The sequence below is a fragment of the Echiichthys vipera genome, assembly GCF_963691815.1.
Source record: "Echiichthys vipera genome assembly, chromosome: 14".
NCBI classification, from domain to species: Eukaryota; Metazoa; Chordata; class Actinopteri; order Perciformes; family Trachinidae; genus Echiichthys; species Echiichthys vipera.
Genome location: NC_139839.1, coordinates 8,962,390 through 8,986,579, shown reverse-complemented (window position 1 = coordinate 8,986,579; position 24,190 = coordinate 8,962,390). Strand labels below are relative to the sequence as shown.

The window sequence follows — 24,190 nt, the reverse complement described above, 5'->3', positions numbered from 1 at the left end:
GGGGAACCAGTGCTGATAGTCCCGGGGCTGTTTGCTGAATGTTTTTTGTTCAGCACACTCAAAAAGTAAAAAAAAGTTCAGTGTCACTGAGTTCATCCAGGTCTGTAACAGCAGCAATTAAAACACTTCAACTGTGCAGTTCAAGCAGACACGTAACTCCAGCTTTGCCTTGTTGGTCCATCTCCTCAGTCCTGACCACAGGCGTAGCAGATTTTAGTTTCTGCCTGTAAGTCAAGAGAACCCAGACAGTGATCACAAAGTCTCAAAGATGCACGGGGGACAGAGCAATAGGTGTCTTAACATTGTATAGCAATGATCCAGTGTGTTATCATATCTGGTGGGACACTTGTTGTGCTGTCTGAAATTTGGAAGTGCATGGCTGAGGTTTGCTCTGTTAGTCTTTGGGAAAATGAGCATCGAGTCTGGATGTTTTCGCTCCATGTGTGTTATCTGTTCGGCTAGGTGTTGTTACGCTTCAGGTACACAGACCTGAAGTGGGATGTAAACACGGACCAGAATAAACAAGGAAAACTCCCGCAGCAAATACAATGATTTACAGTTGCTTTCGAGATTGCTTTCACATGACGCAACCCCAGGTAAAGTGTTTTATTCTCATTTTTTAGACATTACAAGATCAGAAGGGTATTTTTTGGATCTTAAAATGCGTATTAATTACATCCTTTTTGTATTCTGTATCATTCTGTATCTTGGTCAGATAAATGTCTCCACCTGAAGATGTCAATCCCCTGTACTGGTAATAATCTGCTGTTGGATTGTCACGCGGTTTTCATAATTTGGTTAGAATAAATCATTTAAGCTTATTATCCACTTATGACAAACCTGGTTGGGATACAGTAATTTACTTCAATTTTAAACCTACACTGGCATGTGAGCGTATTCCGTCTTGGTTTGTATCTGGCAGCCAGGTCTGTTGCTGCTTTAGTGAGAGTAGATTATTCATCTGTAGACTATTAATCAGTCGTTTCTGAAAGCCATTTGGTGTCTTCACTGATGAAAGACCTAATCTTGTCATGCATCAATATCCTGAATGACCATTGTGTGAAGAAACAGGAACCATCACAGCCTTGCAAAGGCAGATTAAACATTTGCATTTAGCTCAGTTGAAACATACCTGATTATGTTTCTGAAAGGTAATTCATGCAAGTACTCATTAAACTGATTAACATTGTCACTGTGGCCTGAAAAAGAACAACTACAGATTACACAGCACACCAACATCTATAATAAATTCAGAAAATACACGTTAATATCAGTATGTACAATGAGTAAACAATTAGTTGCTGTAAAACTAAGGGTAATTGTTCTTTTTCAATTTTTAGCAGCATATTCTAATTAAAGTTAAATGAACATTTCTCATACAATTTGAGGACTACATATAGGTTTGCTACAATTTCTCCTTAACTTTTACATAGAGGAATGTTTGCCTCTGCAACATGGCTTAAAAATAGTTCAACAGGAGTCCTAATGCTACTAAGCAGCATTGAGAGTACAGGCACGTGCACTTCTTTGGGGTATTTAAAAGTGTGGAATGCTGTTTAGAGAAAATACCAGTTTGACCACAGTGGTGCGGGGGCTGGGTGGCTAGATTGGCCACTTTGAAGCTATTGATCATTTTATGTTCAGTAAATCAAGTCAGTGAGTGAGAGGACTCTTATTTACCAATCTCAGATAAATAACATCCCTGTCTGCTCATCAACTGAGAGACAGCGGATTCAGCAGTCCGAAGGCACTCTGGGATTAGGAAGGTATCCCCTTGAATGAAGGTTTGCCCCACTCAAGACTGGAAACTGAAGTTTTTCAGTCGTGACTCCGTCCCACTGAGGGACCGGCTCACTCTGCTCCACAGAGAGCTCAAACCTAACACTCTGGTACTGAGCTCGAGACTTTAAGAGGGATACCACGGCTCACATTCTGAAGAATTAAGAGGGTTTTTTCTCCCTCAAGAGCAGGGGGGTGTTTTATTTAATTTAAGAAATGGGAGACTATGACGAAGACACTGCATTCCTCGGACAGACTGGTCCTTATTTCTGGACCACATTTTTCCTCCTGAACACAGTTTTTGTCTCAACTGGATTCAACGGACTTTACATTGTCTTTGCCGGGGCAGCTCCAAAACATCAATGTGTCATTCCGGACGTTAACTTAACTCAGGACTGGACAAATTCCATCATTCCTTTTACGATAGTGGATGGTGAGAAGGTGCAGAGCCAGTGCAGCAGGTACAGGCTGGATGTGGTGAGAAACCTCTCAGCTGAAGGATATATTCCTGGCAGAGACGTCAACCTCACTGACCTGGAGCAGGAGGGATGTTTAGATGGCTGGAACTACAGCAAAGAGATCTACCAATCCACCATAGTCACTGAGGTCAGTATGAAGGTGCATGTGTGGTTTTTTCTTTAGATTGCCTTATTTTGTATGAAATCTGTTGCTAATTAAAGTCTTTTCACAGTGGGACCTCGTTTGTGACGACCAGTGGAAAGTTCCCTTTGCATCCTCAACTCTGTTTGTGGGATACCTCTTTGGGTCCCTTATCTCAGGCTATCTTTCTGACAGGTATTTCACCCTTATTTATCAGTAAACTGTAATCATGTCATTGTCCAATATGAACCTTAAATGTATTTACAAAGTATAGTAAGGCAGTTCTAGTCATTTACTACATACTGCAGGTGAGATTTTTTTCTTTATTTGTTTTTTTATCATGTATGGAATGTTGGTGAATGCTTCTAACAAACAGAAAATGATCAATCAATCATCAATAAGTGATGTTTTCACATTGTAGTGATTGTTATCGGCCACTTGATTAGCTTTCATTATGATGACTACAGCCCCATCTACTGTTGAAGTTGATCTCCTACAAGAGAGGATGTGTTTTCACGGGGATAGAAGTCGTCATTAGTCCTACAGTGATGGTTTCCCAAATCTAAGGACACCTGTGTCTTTATTAAATGGTCAGGGGTGATAGAAAGGCATTCAGCCAAGAGTTCTACATTTGTGTCATAATGGTGGTGGATTATTTGCACTCTGGTGATTATGTCATCCAAACGGAGGTTGGATGACCCTGATAAAGGCACAACAATAAAAACAACAATTAAAAAGCTATAAACTAAAGTGTTGCTGGAGTTTTGACCTTTTATTCCCTTCTCCATGCACCTTGGAAGTAGAAGTTTGAAATGATCAAGACCACATTACCTTGTCCTTAGTGGTACTGTAACTGCTTTTGTTATGGTGATTTCATTTGATGTATAATTTAAATGCTCCTAAATACGCTATGATATTTAGTTTTAGTAAGAATTCTGCTCTGGAAGACAAAAGTGTTGTGTATCTTTGATTAAAGAAGAAAAAAGAAAAGAAAAAATAAGCATGGGGCTCAGGGCACAGTGGAGCACTAGTGTGTTTAACTATTTAGTTCTTTTGCAGCTGTGAAAACTGTCTGCCCAATGATTGAGTAATGGGGGGAGGGGGCTTTGATGTTTTAGAGCTTTTTGGTGATTGTGTGACGTTGGGCTAGGGTTAGGACTAAAAACAATCTATTGTATGTTGCCAGTTCAGGAGATTAAAATTCACTTCTTGACGGCAGGCAACAACTCAGCCTGAAGTGTGTGTAACCTTTTTACTGGCCTTTGTGTAATTCATAGATCATCTTCCACCTGTGCAAGGTCCTGTATCTGAAACTATTTTACAATTTTTTTACTGTCTTGGAATGCAGTGAATCATAGTTGTGCCTGATCAGAAGTCATGTGGCATGTTATCAGCTTTTTTTAATGCAACTAAATTGCATGCAGTTTCCCATTCCTTGCAGTAATCCAAGACAAATTAAATTAAACAAGGGTAGAATGCTTATTCTCAACTTGAATTTGAGTGTGTTTGTTTCACATTACAGCAACAGAGCAGAAATTGTAGAACTGTTGACACTACATACAGTAGTCTCCCAGTTTTAAGAGATGGAAAGTAATTAACCATCCTCAATCTACAGAAAGTTAATAATATTTGGCTGGCAAAAATTGTTGACTGGCTGCAGTCACATCAGCAGACTTTCTATCGTACCTGTTGATGCTCTGCCTGGTCTGCGCTGCAGAGATGTTCATTTGCTGCTTAGTTAGGCTTTTGCCTTCAGTCTGGCCCTCAGAAAGTGAAACCAACACTCAGTACGGTTGAGGTCAGGTAGCCAGTCAAGAACATTCCTCAGTTTGTCATTTAAGATCACTGCATTGTCCTCAAATGAGGGATTTTAATTTTTAAAAAGGGACAAAGCAATCCCAAAGATGTCACTGTCATCATGTTTCCTAAATGCACTGTCTCTGTGAATCACTGTCAATGACATGCAATTCTTTTTCCACTCAGGTTTGGAAGGAAGAAGGTTATTTTCATCTCTCTCGGGGCCCAGTGTGTCTCGGTCCTGCTTCAGTCCTTCTCTCATTCATGGAGGATGTTCTGCATCATGTTCCTCTTTGTTGGAGCCTCCCAGATATCCATCTATATTTCTGCATTTGTACTGGGTATGAATTGTAAAAGACACCTCATGTTTGGGCTTTTAGGTAGAAAATCTTGTTGGTTTATCTCTTTTTAATCTCATTCTCGATTTACTCGGACAGGAACGGAGGTTTTGAGTAAAACTATGAGAGTTATCTTCACAACTCTTGGGGCCTTCCTTTTCTATTGCATCGGGTACATGACACTTCCCTGGATTGCATACGGCATCCGAGACTGGAGGACTCTGCTTGCTGTTCTGTCCACGACTTCTGTTGTCTACATCCCACTGTGGTGGTAGGTCACTCATAAGACATATTTTTGCATGGATACAATATGCCCATAGTCACCATCCCTGGATAACAGCAAAATGTGATCATTAAAAACCAACTTATTTAATTTAGTAGTAAACATGTGTTGATTGTGCAGGTTTATCCCAGAGTCTCCTCGGTGGCTGATCACTCAGGGAAGAATGGAGGAGGCTGAGGCCATTGTGAGGGAAGCTGCAAAGAAAAATAAGGTTGAAGCGCCACCTGTAATCTTTAAAGAACCTGAGGTGAGATTCCTATATTTTCAATAATAATAGCATAGTATTTGCAACCTTTTAATTATCAATTTAATTAATTCTAATGTCTTTTTTTTGTTCTTCTTCTGGTTCATGTATGGTGGTTGTTGTTATGTTTGCTTCTGCCAAGCCTAGTGTCAAGCTGTTTCAAAAATACTCAAAGCTGACAGTGGCATTTATCTGTCAAGTTACGATATACAAAAATTCCAAGTTATTCTTAGAGGCAGTGATGTTATTCCTGTTTCTTGACATGATATGAAATCTATATCTTGACCCTGTCAGTAATTAAGAATTAAGCAAAACGTGCAAAAAAGTGCTATCTGCATATTTGAGATATTCTGTGTGCAAGTCTGGTAAATGGTACCACATTAATGGTCTTGTTTGCGTTGTTTTTTCAGCCACAGGCATTGTCTATAGGCAGGACATACTCCATGCTTGATGTCCTAAAATCTAAGAACATCAGATGCATCACGCTGATGTGTCTCCTTTTGTGGTGAGTGGTTGTTTTTTTGTTTTTTTTAATAGTTCTGACATTAAATAATGGTCATCATTCACATTAGTTTTTGCTGTTGCTATTTAAATGCATGTGTAGTTTAATAGAAAACGAAAGTGACGCGTTAACAAGAAACCCACAGAAATGTACAATGTAAACCTGCATGTCATGACATTTACTTGATAATACCAATTGCTTTTCTTCCTTTACCCAGGATGGCAATAAACATTGGGTATTTTGGATTATCCCTGAACACCTCTAACTTGAGTGGCAACCCATTCATGAACTGTTTTTTATCGGCTACTACTGAGGTCCCTGCCTATGTTGTTTCTACTTGGCTGCTGAGGAGATGTCCAAGAAGAGCACTTCTGTCATCTTTCCTCGTCATTGGAGGAGGAGTTCTTCTTCTGATCCAGTTCATCCCTGATAGTAAGACTTAGAGTGTTTACAGTGTGACAACCTACCAACCTATCTAGCACACACAAGTCTGACTCCAAATACAAGCCAAACATTTTTATATTACCTAGTGCACAATTTGCTACAATTTGTAATGCCAGCTGATGTGGAGATAGGTCTTGTAATGCAAGACTTCACATCCGCACAATGTCTTATCACACAGTGGTAATAGCTAATTAAACTTTTATGGACTTTTAACACCACATGGGTGATAAGCGTTCTCGGTTACATAGCAACATGACATTTAAGATACAATAGAACTTAGGGAAATTCTAGTGCAGCGGTTGCAGTGCAACATGGAAATGAAGGCAAATATAATATAATAAATAATAATAATATAATGAATGCATTTATAATATCAAATGACCTCAGCTAAATTATAAAAGCCATGCAGATGTTGTTACCCAAGGAACAATCACTGAGAACAACACGCGATTGTAAAACCAAGTCTCACGTGCTCAACTGCCAAAATACTCGGAAATCTGAGTGCAGCCGTTAATTATTGTCTGGCTGATGGGATATCTGTGAAAGTTACTGTGTCACTAATGTTTTTCTCTTGAAGTTCAGAAATGTGCTGTACTCCTGTTTGGTTGAATTTTCTTTACTGAACCAGTTTACGTATATTTTACAATTACATGCACCTGTAGTTGCACGTGTACTTGCACGTGTACATGAGCATGTAAATGCACATGTACATGTATGTGTGCTGCGTGGAGTTCATATATGACATCAGTGTTTCATGCAGACACATTGCCACGTGAGCTAAAAAAAAGTGGAACCTTGCACCATCAGCTAAACAACCACCACCCCCACATGTTTGTAATTAACAATACATGATGTTCTTTGCTTTTTGACCAGTAAGGGAGTGTAGCATTTAAGCTCCTGTGTGTTCTATAATGCCCTGCAACATGTGCTTGTCTTTGTCAAGATGATAAAGAAGCCATGCTGTAGGTTATTGCATCCTTTAATTTTAAAGATGATGAAGATTTAAGATGGTTCATAACTGAAAACACTCTCATTCCAGTTTTGTTAGTAGAAATGATTAAACCTGGAGTTAGAAACTTTAAATGAAACTATGAAACAAGGCACTGCTGATCAAATAGGAATCAAGATTATCTTACTCTATTGCACATTTCTTGCATAAAATGTTTTCAGAAACATATTTTAGTGTACTGTTTAGCTGTGCAATTAAAACGCTTCTCTGCATTGGCTAAACTTGTTCCCGAAAGTTCAATTTTTTTAGCATAGAAAATTACCTACTTCTGCTTCAAGTCACAGAAAATAAGCCACTGTTCATATCCTTTTAGGCAGGGCAAGTTATATACAAGCCTTTCCACCTTAATGAAGCACCTATGAGTTGGGAACAAATATGCCTGACTAAGAGTGCCAGTATGTTTATGTGACCAATTTTGTCATTGTCATTTGGTTTTTCAACACTTGATAAATTCATTCATAACTCACTCCAAATATTCTTTCTCTCTCTCTCTCCTCAGCCCTTCAGTATGTTGCTCTGACACTGGAAATGACTGGAAAGTTTGGCTTCACCATGGCCTTCAGCATCGTCTACATCTACACCGCTGAGATCTACCCCACTGTACTCAGGAATGTCGGCATGGGAATGTGCTCCTCTGCTGCACGCATTGGCAGTATCACAGCTCCTTATGTCATTTATTTAGGTGTGTAGATGTTCAGTACGGTATTTCACAGAAATACTGAATTTGTCACAGCGGTGATGAACAATATGTATCTAAAAGAACAAAAAAGTCTGCAAATGATAATGATGTGTAAAAGTTATCTATATAAGTATCCATACTGAGGTAAAGGTTTCTGATTTTCTAATGTAGAACTTTGCTCCTCTGTTATTTACAGGTACTTATAACAAGGTTCTGCCATATATCCTCATGGGAAGTCTCACAATTGCCTCCTCTGTGGTGAACTTCTTCCTTCCGGAGACCTTCAATAGAGATCTTCCAGAAACAGTGGAGCAGATGCAGGAATGCCAGGGGTAGGTGCATTTCAATCAGGTTACTGCAGTTCACATATTTTTCAGGTCACCATTACAAAATAGTTTGACAAGATACTAGATTAGATAAGATGTAGATGATCTCAGACGGATTACTGTGGTTTTAGCCTTCCTAGAAAGAGTTTTACAGATAAAAGAAATCTTCTCAGAAATTGTAAAATTGACTTACTGATATGATAATGCATGTCATCCCTTTATTATGATTGGTCCATATTAGATTATGGCTATCTTCAAACACAAGGAATTAAAATAGAAACACTCAAAATAAAAACTTCCTGCACAATGAAAGAAAAGAAAACGAGTAGACCTCCAGTAATGTATCAGTGGTAGCTGTCTCTCATCTGCTAATTTTCCCATGGTGTGCTGTTCAATTACAGGTTGTGCAATGGATCCAAAATAAGGAAATATGTTGAAGAGAAAGGAAGGAGGAACCCTCCCAAACAACACGAGACCAAATCTGATGTGCAGACTCTTACTGTGTAGTTTGTTTTCAATGGCCTTTCTTTACTTTTAAGCGAGAATGAAAGAGAAAAAAATCTCTTGCTTGAAAGTCCTAATCTTAAAATAAATCCAAAACATGCACAATGAGATCCAAAAAGTCCACTGGGGAGAACTGTTGGTGTTTCATCGTTGTTTTTTTAAAAGCTCTTTATTTTTGTACTGATGCTTGCTAATTAAAGATTGTTTTTTAAATGTTTCAAAAATGAAAACTGGATCTTAAAATATTCGTAGAAAATTGAAATACGTGTCTGATTGGTCTCAAATCTTTGTCACACACTACATGAAATTAAAAAAATATACCCTCCCAACACAAAGTCTGAGTTGTTTTCTTCTTTTAACAAAAAAGGATCCTGAATGGAAATCTGGAAATAAAAGATCTGATACCCAAATTGTCTTTTGGTGGGTTTAATGAACTTTTGCAAAAGGGTCAGACATACACTACAGTTCTGCTCTGATGGACCAGGAGCGCATACATTCAGTTTGTTATATTAAAGTGTGTCTCAAGGTTTTCACAACATCCTCGTAATAGTTTATGTTGAACGACAAATGAGCACCTAAGCAAAATATTCAAAACCACGTATCTGTAAACCAGCTATTTGAAAATACACAACTCAACTAAAAATGATGATGACAACTGGCTTTATTACTGTTTAACCTCTGCTTGACAATGATTAACTCCCTTTTCAGTATCACAAAGGGAGAGTACAAGAGAGAGTGTATCTTGTACTTATCAGTATCGATGCAAGTCCGCTTGCCGTATTTCCTTTTCTTTCTTGAATACCAAGGATTTTGGTAAAGTAATGGGCGACATAAAAATTAGAGACTATGACAGCATCACATCTTTTCTTGGATCTTGGGGACCCTTTCAGCGAAGGATTTTTCTTGCATTGGCCGCCAGCATCCTTCCGAATGGGTTTGTTGGCACCTATATAGTATTTATAGGTGATACTCCACCTCACGAGTGCTATATCCCTGAAAACTACAACATCAGTGAGATGTGGAGAAATGTTACAATCCCAATGGAAACAGTTGATGGCATTACAAAGCGCAGCTCTTGCTCAAGGCTTAACCTGGGAATTGTTGGGAAATACTCTCAAAATGAAATCATCCCAAATGTGGATGTGAACGTGAGTGAAATCCCTTTGGAGAGCTGCCTGGAGGGGTGGACATACAGCAAAGACATCTACCAGTCAACCATTATCACAGAGGTGAGCAATTTGAACATGTTTTCAAGGTTTCTCTAGTAGCCTTTTATGTCTCTTAGAGAAACCATGATGTGATTTAATGCTGCACACAGGCATGGCTCTGTAAAAGTGAAAGTAATTATCTCACTGAAAAGTTTGAGTTGTGCAAACTGTCACTTGCAGCTCTTTATTTAACAGCTCACTGTTACTCCCTGCCATATTTCAGTGTCAATGACAAACACATCGCATTCTTTCATCAGTGAGCCATCGGCTCCATCACTATTGTGTTACATCATTCAGTGATAGATAGCAACTTGACAGACATTTATTACTGAAAAGCTTTACTATTATTTAGTTCCACTATTTAGTGATCATTACACTGATAAGAAGAGCTTATTGAAAATATCCTCTCAAGCTTACCCCAAGTGTGTAATAATTGGAGAGTAAACATCACTAAATAGAAAAATCAGTGTGTCTATTCAAGCTACCAATAACAATGCAGTTACGTCTTGGAGGAATAGCACCATCTAGTATGTGATTTCTATGACTGCTGCTACAGCAAATATGCTGTTGATACATCTGGCAGAAAAGCAGAACCTGTGTTAATTTTACCACTATTACTATAACATTGATGCTTCTAATAGTTAGACTGATAGTACTATTAGTTTGACTGCCACTACTTATAAATGTGGCTGCTACCTCTAGTAGACTGTGGATATTGCTACTGTCATATAACATGACATTCTTTTCTTTTTAAATATTATATTATATTAGTTTTACTTAATTATCCCAGAAGTCAGATCTACAAGATTTTTTTTTTCACAATGTCAGTAACTGAAGAGTGAGAAAATGTGTTGATTTTGCAGTGGGACTTGGTATGTGAGAATGCATACAAATCTCCGCTGGCCACCTCTATCCAATACATTGGTGTGCTAGTGGGAGCATTTCTCTCTGGCCAGCTGTCTGACAGGTGTGTACTTTACACAACATTGTCTGAAAATGTTACTTTTAAGTAACTCAACTACAAATTGTATTTCTTACACAGGTATGGGAGGAGACCAGCACTCTTTCTCTTGATGGCTCTTCAGACTGTGGCAACCACAGCACAGATATTCTCTCCGAGCTGGGAGATCTTCTGCTTAATTTTCTTCTTCGTGGGTGCGGGGGGATACTCAAACTATACTGTTGCATTTGTGCTGGGTATGTTTTTCAGGGATTTCGATCATGCAATATTTCACACCTCTGGATGTGTTTGGGTACTGTAATGTGTAGTGTACATATATTCACTAGTATGGCATTAAAATTTGTAATGCCAATAGCCAATTTGTAATGCCAATGGCATTAAAAACACAAAGCACATATGAATATTAAATTACCTGGTTTTGTCCAAACAGAATTGAGTGGCAATAAAGCACCCAGTCTCAGGTTTGCATTCTCATAACATTACATTCTCTATCTGTTATACCTACAGGTACAGAAATTCTGAGCCCAAAAGCCAGAGTGGCCTTCTGCTCCATTGGGGTTTTTATGGGCTCTGCTTTGGGTTACATGGCAATGCCAGCTGTGGCTTACTTTCTCCGTGATTGGCGAATGCTGATGATTGCCATGGCTGCTTCTGGCCTGATATACATCCCTTTATGGTGGTAAGAATATTCAGATGTATGATTGTATTTCAGCTTGCCCTCTTATGCAGCAACATTAATGTAAACAATGTAAGCATTTATATTGCAGAGGAACCTGCAAGTAGAAACTTCAGGGGAGTAACACCCCAAATGAATGTTCCTACAAAATAGGTGGTGGTGAAATCTCTGTACTGCAGTAACTACTTGCACCATTGTAAAATGACAATAAGCACATTTAATTTAAAGATATTTTTACCAACCTCCCCTCTCTCAAAACTGCACTCCATACTCAAATTTTGTGGAGTAGGTTTTTTTTTTGTTAGCCTAGTGTAGGCAGCAGCTGTGTGCTATCAGAGGCAAGGAATGTGTGTGCATTTGCCAAGCCAACCTGTTAAAACACTTCCAATATGGCATAAATCTCACCTGACTGGTGTTACAACTAGGGCTGCAGTCTCACAAACCACAGTTACAGTGGTTGATTTCTGCTCTCCTGCCTCACTAAACGGCAATGAACTCATTTCAGCTTGGTGGACTAGAATGAGGCAAAAGAGACGAAAGACTAGCCATGCAAAAACAATATGGTTGGTTTGGCAAATGCATGTCTTCACCACATCCATTACTCATCTGTGTTCCCATGTAGCGGCTGAGAGAGTCAGATGGTGCAGACAGCTGAACAGTGTTGTTTTCCCTTAAAGTTAAGCAATATCAAAATGGTCTTTTGATGTATGTGGTGGTGTGACCAGGCTTAAGAACCACATACTGGTTTGGTTTGGTGCACTTAGTCCTAAAGTCCTGTGTGTATGTGCTGTTATTGTTGTATCCGTGTGTTTCACATTCTTAGGTTAGTCCCAGAGTCCCCTCGCTGGCTCCTCTATCAGGGAAGAGTGAAGGAGGCTGAGGCTATACTGAGAGACGCTGCCAAGAGTAATAATATAGAGGCTCCACAGGACATTTTTACCAAAGCTGAGGTAAGATAGTGTTTATTTAAAGCATAAACTACATGTGCAAGTGTACTAACACTTAACAAGTTTATATACAACACAACTTTGTGAAATGAATAACAGTGTTCCTGTTATGTCTTCACTCAGTATTGCATTGCAGCTTAGCCACGTTTTGTTAGGTGACTCAAAAACTCTTGAAACTTGCTTTTGCCTGTCTGCATGGTATTTTGGTGCTCAGCTCAGAAAGCACACTTCACAGGTGCAAACATGTAGAGGCCAGGTTCATTAAAACGAGGCAGCACAAAGCTAGGTGTATTGGGATTGAAATTGGGTCATATGTTAGTAATGACATGACACACAGTAGATTTAAAACATCCCACATTTTTATACATTTGTATATTGTAATTGCACAAAACCCTGCACCATCTGCCCTTGGCCGCAGATTTGTGGTGCTGTGTGGCTTTGCACCATCCAGACAACAATATCATCTGAAGAAGCATTTCCATTTGTTGAGCTTTTGTAGTCATGCTCTCCAGCTGTTTCCCTACGACGAGAGCAATGATGTGACTGACAGCATATCTATTTATCACCACACCAATGAAAACGGAAAGAAAGTAGGTGGTGGTGTGTGTTCCCAGATGCTCTCCTGCATTCCTCTCTTGTAACCAGTGGATATTTGAGTTACTGTTGCCTTTCTATCACCTCGAACCAGTCTGGCCATTCTCCTCTGACCTCTGGCTAAAACAAGGCATTTGCGCCCACAGAACTGCCGCTCACTGGATATTTTCTCTTTTTGGGACCATTCTCTGTAAACCCTAGAGAAGGGTGTGCGTGAAAATCCCAGTAGATCAGCAGTTTCTGAAATACTCAGAGCAGCCCGTCTGGCACCAACAACCATGCCACGTTCAAAGTCACTTAAATCACCTTTCTTCCTCATTCCGAGGCTCGGTTTGAACTGCAGCAGATCATCTTGACCATGTCTACATGCCTAAATGCATTGAGTTGCTGCCATGCGATTGGCTGATTAGAAATTTGCGTTAACGGGCCGTTAGACAGGTGCACCCAATTAGGTGGCCAGTGAGTGTATGTTTGTGAGGCAGTGTAACATGTGGTCAGGATTGGACTTTTCACGTTTGACTGTTGTAATCGTTTCTTTTTGTTTTTCCCAGATCGATGATGCACTGGCTATGAAAGACAAGAAATACAGTGCTCTGGTTATTGCGAGCAGCTGCAGTATGTTCTCTATTACATTACTGTGTTCACTTCTGTGGTACGTCTATGATTTCTACATTAATCCCTTGAGCATTATTAATAGTGTTACAAACTCATTACACAACACAACTTACAGTACACAACAGAAGTGAGTACATTCCTTTGCATTATCACATGAAGGTCAAATGAAAAATGAAAAATTGCATTTACCTAACTGTATCTACCTTGCAGCAATTGCGTCACTTCTGAGTTGAACAGTAGGGTATTTGCTCATGTAGAATTTCAAAAACTAAGTTTAGATCTTTCATTACTGAGATTCAAATATTTTATTTTGATTTTGTCGATACTTCGTACGTCGTACGTTGGTGACAGACTCAATCCTCCTTGGCATGGAGGACACCAGTATTGCACGAATTTCTTGAGAGACGCTCTGCCATTCTTCGGAGACAATTTTTTTCAACTACTCTTTGCTGGAGGGGTTGTGTTGCTCGACCCTTATCTTACTGTAAGTTGATTCTGTTTTGAATCATTTGACATTTAAGTGATATTGCACAAGGGTGTACTCACTTCTGTTGTATACTGTAGTTTCACCCAAAATTGTTGGCTTTTGGTTTAGTGGTCTTGTGTCTCTCACCCTATGTGTATTGAATTTGCTGTTGTCTTTGCAGGATCATCATCACCATAAGTTACTATGCTTTAGTCCTCAACACTTCAAATCTGCACGGCGACCCGTACTTAAACTGCTTCTTGTCTGCCGTAGTAGAAGTTCCCGCTTACATAATCGCTTTGTTACTGCTCAAGTACTGCTCCAGGCACTTGTGCCAATCTTCTACTCTCTTCCTTGGAGGCAGTATGATCATCTGTGTTAATCTCATCCCAATAGGTAATGCCTTGCTTTCTGTTGATAAGTTAAGCAGATAGACTAGATCCACTTATTTAAAGTGAAAATCTTCACACGCATAAGAAAAACAACAAGGAAAATGCCATCTTGTTTGTTCTCATTCTATGTTTTCTTTTTTTTTAATTCCACTTTAAATGCCTTTTTAATGTCACAGCACTATGCATTGCAGGGTTTTCCTTTAAGCAAGTGTGCAGAGTTTCAGACTCGGGGCGCACTCACACTGTCCATCTGTACCGTGCCCAAACAGGTTTCACGGGGAAAGTCTAGTTTGTTTGACCAGTGTGAGTGCAACCATACCGCACCTAGCTGCGCCCCGCTTACCAGCCACGTACAGTTTGGGAGAGGCTTCTGTAAAGTACGTTTGCACATGTACGAGCATGAGCACGAGGCCTACTGCGGTTCTGCAGCATTTTATGTGCGCCTGTTCGGACATAGAAATAAAAACGGACCATGCGCGGACATTTAAAACAATGGCGGCGAAAGGTTCACGTTGGTGTGATGCGGAGGTGGAGTGTTTACTGCAGATTTGGTCGGATGAAAATATTCAAAAACAGTCGACAAGACGCACAAAAACTCTGAGGTCTATGGAAAGATTTGTAAACAAAGCGACGCATCGCGATGACGTCAATCAATGCGTGTGACGTGTTACGGCGTGATGACGGGGCACGGTACGGACGGACAGTGTGAGTGCGCCCTCAGGGAAATAGTATATAAACAGACAGATTTCACTGTGGGACAGCCCTGACCCGTCACTGATTTAGCAGTGGGGACATTGGGCCAAGGTACAGCCGAGGCTGATGTCATTAGTTTTGCAGATATTTGGTCGTAAATCAATGTATTGAACACATAATACTATATACTATATAATATAAATAATATAACATCTTTAATTAAAGATATTTTGCATGGAACTATTTTGACTTTTTCAGTGGTTTTTTTTGTTTTTATTTTCTCAGATTTACCGACTGTGGCTGTGATCCTTGAGATATTGGGGAAATTTGGCATGACATCTGCATTTTGTGTGGTGTACTCCATCACATCAGAGCTCTTCCCCACTGTTATCAGAAATACAGCAATGGGCTGTTGTTCCATGGCAGCTCGGATTGGAACCATCATCTCCCCCTTTATCATTTATCTGGGTAATGTAGTTTTCCATTTGGAGCCTTTAGCCAATGCCAGGGCAATTTGTCTTTCTAAGATTCTTATTATGTTCATTATCTCTGCAGTATAGAGCTGCACCAGTTAGTCAAATAGTTCATTATTTGAGCGACGGAAAGTTAATCAATAAGCAATCAATGGTTTCAGTCATTTTTTTAAGCAAAAATGATTTGGTTTCAGGTTCTCAAATATGACAATTAGCTGTTTTTCTTCATCATATATGACAGTAAATTGAACATCTTAAGGTTTTAACACTAAGTCAGAAAAATAAAAGCAACCTGAACACAATACTGTGGTCACTGAGAAATTGCGAATGCCATTTTCTAATTGGAAAATGTTTTATTCTTGATCAATCAACAACTAACCTGCAAATTAATGAATAATTTAAATATCTTATTGTGTCTCTACATCAAGAATTAGAAATAAGAAACTTGTTTTAACACATTTGGTTTGAATCTGTCATTGTACAGAAAGCATCAGGGTTTTTATCAGAATTAAACATTCAGTTTAGGGCTATTCTAATCATTTATGTTCTCACCATATATGCTTCTTTTTTTTGTAGGACAATACTACAAGGCTCTCCCATACATACTGATAGGATGTCTCGCCATTTGTGGTGCCATCTTGTGTTTCCTGCTGCCAGAAACTTATGGGAAGGCTTTGCCAGAGACCATATCACAAATGCAGCCAATATGCAAGTGAGTTTTCACACTGGAAATACTGTATGTTTACTGATCACAGTGTTTCACTCTCTGCACAGAGGTCACAGCTGTAAGTTTGGCTTTCAACCATCAGCAGTTAGAATAATATATCAACAAGTCCACTTTCACTACTATATGATCAAAAAGCAGAACTTTTGCACACCTGTAGATTGAAAGGTGTATCGGAGAAGATCGTATTTCGACAATGCAGAACAAACTCCATACACTGTCTTCTTCATTGTAGTCATTTAACAAAAACTCTTCGGTACACAGTCCTTCATGTGGTTATTTTGACAAACAAAATGTGTCAATCAAGTATCTGATATAGTATTTATATATATCTATATATATATATATAGATATATATAAAGATATATATCTATATATATATATGTATTAGGACTGTCAATCGATTAAGGTTTTAGTTATTATTTAGTGGCATGGTTCTCATCTCATCTCATCTCATCTCATCTTCAACCGCTTATCCGGGGTCGGGTCGCGGGGGCAGCAGCTTAAGCAGGGGACCCCAAACTTCCCTTTCCAGGGCCACATTAACCACCTCTAACTGGGGGATCCCAAGGCGTTCCCAGGCCAGCGTGGAGATATAATCTCTCCACCTAGTCCTCTTAGTAAACTTGTGATAAATCGCAAATAATTGCACATTATTTTCTGTTCTAAATGTACCTTAAAGGAATATATTTTCAAGTTTTTAATACTCCTATCAACATAGGAGTGAACAAACATGCTTGCTTTATGAAAATGTATGTTTAATATTATTGCAATTAGGCGGCCGGTGTCACAGTGGCAGAGGCTAAAGGTCCTCGAGCGGCCGCGGGCCCTTTGCTGCATGTTTCCCCTTCTCTCTCACCCCGATTCCTGTCTGTCCGATCTAATAAAGTCTTGAAAACTGCCCAAAAATAATCTTTAATATATATATGTATATATATATATATATATATTATTGCAACAATCCAAAATGATGGGTTCGTTGGGGAAATTAATGAAATGCAAGTACACATAACACATATAAGTGATGATATGTGATGCAGCTACTGTAGCTTTTAACTGAATTGGTAACTATTTACTGATGTCATTTTTGTATTTTTATGTTACAGTGTATCCATTGAGAGGCATTTTGTGCAACTGCTTCATAAAAGGCCTTAATTATTTATTATTTTGTTGCCCTTACATGTGCAACATGCCAAGCTGATTTAGGCCTATTGTTTTGAAAAACCTGGTGCTGATGTCGCTGCTGTTGCACTGTTGCTAACTGTATATCCGTATGTATATCTCAATATTCAACAGGAGAAGAAGAAAAAAAGAAAAGGAAGCTGAAAAAGAAGAGTGCACGGCTGATTATCAGTGTAGAGAATCCAAGTTATAGTGTCAAGTTAAGATTATTCTTTTCCCTTTTGTACTTTTCTCTTTAGCATTTTACTTATATTTCCTTTATAAATAATATTTCGTTTTATGTGAAATTCTGTTTCAAGTTTCTTTTGTTTGACTATTGTAACTTCATTTTGATCCCACTTATCTAATTGTAAAGCATGTTTGTCAGTTTGTTTTTGTTTTTTAATTTGATCAATACATTTCCAGAATTATAATTCTTCTGCTGGAACTGAAGCTGTGCAACATGATTCCCCAACAGGATTTACACATCTGCGGGGGTCCGCTCTTGTTCTTGTTGATAGTTTTAAACTCCCACTTTGGCACTTTTACGTTTATCACTATTATGTCTCTGTATGAAAGTCCTGTCTATCTGTCTGTCTGTCCGTCCGTCCGCCTGCATGTCTGTCTGCCTGTCTGTAACTTTGTGTCTCATTGCTGTTGTGTCTTAAAGAGGTCTCTCTTGAGAATGAGACCCCTGTATAAATAAAACCTTAAAGAAAATAAACTCTTGTAACTGCTGACTTTTTGACACCGAAAATTGGAGATGTTTTATATGTCTTGTATTTCTTTATATTTTTGGATTCAGGGACTTGGGCTTGTTAAAAGCGTGTGCATTTCAATTTACTTTCACATGGTTGTCTTTTTATTTTATGAAGCACTGAGGGAATGAACAACTAAGTTAACAGTATGCTGAGCAACCCAAATGATCTTTCTTTTGATGGGCTTATTACCACTGGAGAGCCTTATATTAACTATGTAATAAAACAAAGCTTTTCCTATACAGATTTTCAGGTTCATGTTTGTACTTGGGGTTTCTAAAAGAACATGATTACATGCTCTAATGTTACATAAAAGCACATTCTCTCTATCTGCTTTCTGTCTGAATATACCTGTATTCAACATCTGTCTGAAATGCTCCGTTTTAACATCTGTCTCTAAGCCCCCCTCCCAAAAAAGCCATGTCTCCTCTGATTGGTCAGCATTTATGTGTTGTTTTGTGCATCGAAGCGTGCAAAGAAGCTGTTCAGGTTGTTGAGCAGAGAGGTGTCACTCTCTCAGCTCTTTGGTGCGGGCTTATAGTCCGTGATAGCTTGAGTGCCTTGCCATAGGCTCCGTGCATTTTTGCTGTCGTTGAAGTGGGATGTTATTCTGCGTGTGTGTGATCCTGTTTTGATTTTCTGATGCCCCAAGAAAGATTGGTTCTTGCTGTTGTTAAGCCAGATTCGTCGCCAGCTCTGAAGGCCTTACCTCTGGCCCTCAACAGCCTGTGGACATCCCCTGTCAACCATGGCTTCTGGTTTGCCCGAGTGACAATGTCCCTATGTAGGAGGTCACAGTGTTTGTGTACTCGTCAATGTCTGTGTTGTTGTTGTGAGTGGCTGCCTGTTTGAACATCTCCCAGTCTGTGGTGTCTTGAAGAGCTGAGGAGGCTCCCTCTGGCCACACTCTAATCTGCTTCAGAACCGGTTTGGTGGCTTTCACTGTTTGTCTGTATGCTGGCATTAAGTCTCATTTAAAGCTGGCATTAAGTCCTGACAGCTCATTAAAGGAGACAGTTGGTGAATACAGGTTGTTAGGATGGATTGAGAAGAAGCAGAAGAAGAATTCCTTTATTAGAAATTTGATTTTTTCACTCTATTATGATTATTCATGTTTCACACACACAGGCCCGAAATACACACACACATACAGGATCTATATACTGTACACGCAATTAATGGAGAGATGTTAGTGTGAGAGGGCTGCCAGTGACCAGCGCACCGAGCAGTTGGGGGTTCGGTGCCTTGCTCAACAGTACCTCGGCAGTGCACCGAAGATAAACTGGCACCTCTCCAGCGACCAGTCCACGCTCCATTCATGGTCCACACAGGGACTCGAACCAGTGACCCTCCAGTTCCCAGCCAAGTCACCCATGGACTGGCCGTTATATTTAAATAAATAAAAGACATCGAGATGGGACATGGGGTGGGATCTTTAAGGTGAAGCACATAACGCAGCAACAGTTGGATGCTTTCAGAAAGGTTATATGTTTTCATTCTACAACAATGTACTGTATATTAATACATTTATTTAAAGATGCGTATATCTGAATGCAAATGAAAGCTTCGGGAAAGGCTTAGGGTTTTAAATGTTGTTCCCCTCCCTATGTGATACACTGTGTATTGTATGTCAAAGGTGAGCACCATAATGACGTGTCATCTGTTTCTGTGGAAAGCCCTCCGAGACATTTCACTTTCACTTCAAATGCACAGTAACAGGAAGCTTTAAAACATTGAATTATGCGTTATTATTCTAAATAAGCAACAATCCTAATATATAATAATAATAATAATAATAATAATAATAATCCCTTTTAAATGAATTACAGCTGCTATTACGACAGTAAGCTGACTGGCTGGCTCACAGCAGCTGTGAATGGGAGTAACTGCGGCACCGTTTCGCCTGAAGGGTGGACTAAAATAAAAGTGAAAGTGTTTTTATGTATTGTGCTGGCACTCCAGCCAAAAGTTCGGTTGTTGGGTTTATCCAACGGGTACCGCGTTTCGTGATATATTTTCTTCAGAGCGTCACCTCTGGAAAAATATGATGGCTGAATAATTCAAGGTGAGTTGTCTTTTTAAGTAGTTGCTTTAAATTGTAGATTGATACGCCCTGTTGCCAGGTTCAGATAGCTGTGGTGTTTGAAAAAGAAGCAGCCATGAAATGTTATTTAAAGGGGAGTACAACACTTCATTGGTCAACAGTCCCGCTTTTAGGGAGTTTCACCGTACGTTTCTTAGGTTTTTCTTTATTTAGAACAGAAATGAACCAAAATAAATTGAAAGTGACTCTCCGGAAAAGACAACTGCAGCCATATGTACAGCTGGCTGGTATTAAGTACTTCTTTCTTCAGTTTCATACATATGTTGCACTATTAAGTAGCCTACACATTTATGCTGACCATACAGGCCTATAAATGCTATTGGGTTTTTGTTTTTTTTATTATATATGTGTGTGTGTGTGTGTGTGTGGGTCTGTGTGTCATAGGCCTTTTTACATTTTAGAGTTGTTAAGATTTGGATGGTAACATGCATAGTTATTGTTTGATTTTGAATACTTAGTACCCAGTGACATGACATATTTTACCATAGCATATCTATAAATGGCTCCTCCCAGGCCTCATTTGCACAGTTGGTCAATATCTCGTCTATATAAACGCTGTATCATAAACAGCCCCTAGATGTCGCCAAATACGTCCGGCGCATGTCCGACATCCAACATGTATTATATGTATATACTGTAGGTGTCTTTCATGCTCAGCTAAGTCACATTTCTTCACAAAATTGCCTCTAATGCATTAATATCAGAAGTGTAAGGTTCAATTCTCTAGTTATCTTTTTAATTGACTTTCACAACTTTCCAGTTGACGTTGAGATAATATGCATAGTTTATTATATGACACTGCGTCATATTTTATAAAGTAATCAATTGGTTTGCTGTAAAATCGTTATCTGTTAAGTGAATAAAGCATTTAGGTAAACATATAGTGCCTTAAAGTACAATAGTTGCCTCTACATTGCAGGGGACTTTACGTTTTAAACTTCAGCTGATGAAATGGAATTCTCAAGCAAAGGACATCTACCTCACATTTGTAGAAGAGTATCCTACAATAAATGAGGGAATGTGGAGGAAATCCCACCACTGGTAATGAAGTTGTCAAATCATAAGAACCAGCTACAACTTTAAAATTCTATTACATCTTACTACCAGTAGTAGAAAGCAAGTACATTTGCTCAAGTATGGCGTTTAACTTCAATTATGACTTTTTCCATTTTCTACATTTCCTTTCCATTAAAACGCTGCAATTCAATTATTCATACTAGTTAGATAGTTACTAGTTACTTTACAAATATAATAATACAACATACAACAACAAATAACATATGATGTATTATCACAGGTTAAGATAAGGTGAGACTTTATTGATTGCTGAGAGGGATAAGCTACCCAGATCCCCGTTACACTTGCAAGACTAAAGGGATGCTTACACAACAATGCATCATGTTTTATAATCTGTTAACATGGTTTTTATAATTCTCTTACATTTGGTACATTAAGAATATTTTTACCAGCAACGATAGCGACGCTGGTATTGTTTTCACCTTGTGAGTCTGTGTGTGTCATTATGACAAAATGTGGTCCTGGAAACAACTACTATACCGCAGAGGCATAGTATGTCTGTCTCTCTGTGGACAGATTGTGTCACTGTAATAGAAACAGAACTGTGCCAGATGCAGTCACAACTTTACTGGTGTTGAGTTCAAAATGAAGGCAGAGTTTAAAGATGAGTGTGGTCTGAACAGAGGCATCAGATGTAGGGGGTTGGAAGTAGGGAAGGGGGCAGTGGCCTCCCAACTTTATGCACTTGGCCTAATTTTCAACAGGGCTGGTGTGATCCTGAATACTAATACCTTTAAATGAGTTCAATTTTGAATGCATGACTTTTACTCAGTGACGTGCAGTCAGGGGAGGCAGGTGAGGCTGTGCCTCCCCTGTCACAATAAGAGGAAAAATAAATGAAATAATAAAATAACACAAGTATTAATATCTGGACTATGATTTTGGTGTGGTTCTTTATGTATATTGACCGTTTTTACAGTAAAAATCGCAGAAAATTATGTATTTCCTGCTTAAATAAACGGAGTCTCTTCGGAGACGACAGGTGAGGCACGGACAGCCGAGCCTCCCTCCAGATTGCGCAATCACACAAACTGGAGTGAGCGCGTGCCAATGGCGCGGGCTTGTTCCCATTTCTGTGTATGTTTCCAACATGATGGTTGAGGACACTTTTATGTAATAAAAGCTTACGTCTTCTTTTCCATGGTGTTCAGTAATGTATTTTACGTATGTGTGTAATATTTACATCTTATGGATGTGACATAAATCCACAGGGAAAATGCCTGGCTTGAGGCAGGCAGTACCTCTGCCTCAAGGAAGGCAGCGATAGTGAGCAGCCTGATAGCCTGCCATCAGCCAGGTCACGGTGAACTCTGACCTGTGTGCAAAAAGTAAACACAAGAAGTGTGCTGTGCGACGCTGTAGAGCTTAGAGACACGCTGTCATTTCTCGCCCTGAAAATGGAGGATTTGATTTCTCAACTAAGACATTTTTCAAAGCTTGACTTTCAGTCAAAGCAAGGAGCCATTTACAAGTAAAGGTAAGATATACTGCAATATACAGTGGCACTGGTGTTTTAAAATGGTTTTCAGCATCCTATTCGCTCCTATTCTCTCCTATTCTCTCATCCTATCCTATTGGCATCCTACTGTATGTTTGTAAATCTGACTTGTGAGTCAGTGCCCCCCCAACCCCAACCCTCACTGCACGTCACTGCGTTTTACTTATGACAGAGTATTTCTGCACTGAGCTGTTGCTACTTTTACTTATGTAAAAATGAAGTCCTCGACCAGTACTTAATACTTTAATGTTGTTACACTCTGGGAGTGACCAATGTTCAAAGTAAGTACTTTCAATACCTAAGCACACTGATACTTAACATTTACTGAAGTCTAAGACGTTTTTTTTTTAAATTACTTATTCATTTTAATGTGGCTGGTGTCAAAACTTCAAATTTTTCTAAATTCACACCAGATGTCACTATTGGTACAGGTTTAGATAAACACTGTCATGAAAGAATATCCACTAGATGGAGCCAAGACCTTTTAATATAACCAACGTGAACTCAGCATGCTTATCTTGTACTTACTGTCTGTTTGTATGTGAAAAAGGAAGTATCATGGTTTCAGTGTTTATGACTGGCAGGGCGTTTCTTATTTACTCACCGTGAAACTCTACCTGCCCACGGATTCGATCACATATTTCTGGATTTGTTTTGCATGTGTGCAAGTGTGTGGAGAGGAGTAAACCTCCACAGTTTAGCAGAGATACGACTATTTATCACAATCAGCCTGCAGAGCTGCTGAATCAGAGTCCTACTGTAAAAACAGGAAATGAATCTTGTAAACCGGGGCAGTGACACTTGATCTACTTTAATCCCAGCCAGCCAGCCAGTAGGGCGCTTTTACATAACGACATTACAGGAATCTTCGCGTTGAACAAACATGTATCACAGTAAAACACGTCCCAAACCTGATCCTACTTCCTCATACCCTCACCTGGCATAGATGACCGAAGATACTTATGTGGCATAAAAGCTTCAACTCTGGCAGGCCTGTGTGCGTGTGTCACGGATGATTGAGCCTTAGGTATGCCACATTCAATTTCCAGTGAATCTTTTTTATTATCATCACTTACTGAATGAGATCAAATCTGCACACCATGAGATTACATCCCAGTAGGGAATCTTGAATCTTGAATCTTGAATAGGGTCACAAATTCAAGAGTGCACTCTCTAATTCCTGCCAGGACTGTTCAAATATCAAACCCCTGATTGTTTTAGCGCACAAGACAACGGAACAGGCAGCATTCCCCTTAAAGTACCCAGATAAACTAATTTTTTCTTTTTGCGTGAGAGGCATATTATCTGATCATGTTTACCAAACAAAAATTCATATGG

At 39.2% G+C, this 24,190-nt stretch overlaps 1 protein-coding gene across 1 annotated transcript; it reads left to right on the top strand.

The window, feature by feature from the left end:
• Positions 1 to 1,995: 1,995 nt before the first annotated feature.
• Positions 1,996 to 16,246, top strand: LOC310956850 (uncharacterized protein; the record flags this gene model as incomplete). The annotated part of the gene is made up of 19 exons (XM_083927225.1): positions 1,996 to 2,385; positions 2,471 to 2,574; positions 4,363 to 4,517; positions 4,614 to 4,785; positions 4,918 to 5,044; positions 5,452 to 5,546; positions 5,761 to 5,975; positions 7,496 to 7,678; positions 7,872 to 8,007; positions 8,403 to 8,487; positions 9,312 to 9,734; positions 10,577 to 10,680; positions 10,756 to 10,910; positions 11,182 to 11,353; positions 12,174 to 12,300; positions 13,443 to 13,543; positions 14,154 to 14,368; positions 15,343 to 15,525; positions 16,107 to 16,246. The coding sequence occupies 19 exons, from the start codon at positions 1,996 to 1,998 to the stop codon at positions 16,244 to 16,246; spliced, it is 3,282 nt and encodes a 1,093-aa protein (XP_083783351.1).
• Between the last annotated feature and the right edge of the window lie 7,944 nt (positions 16,247 to 24,190).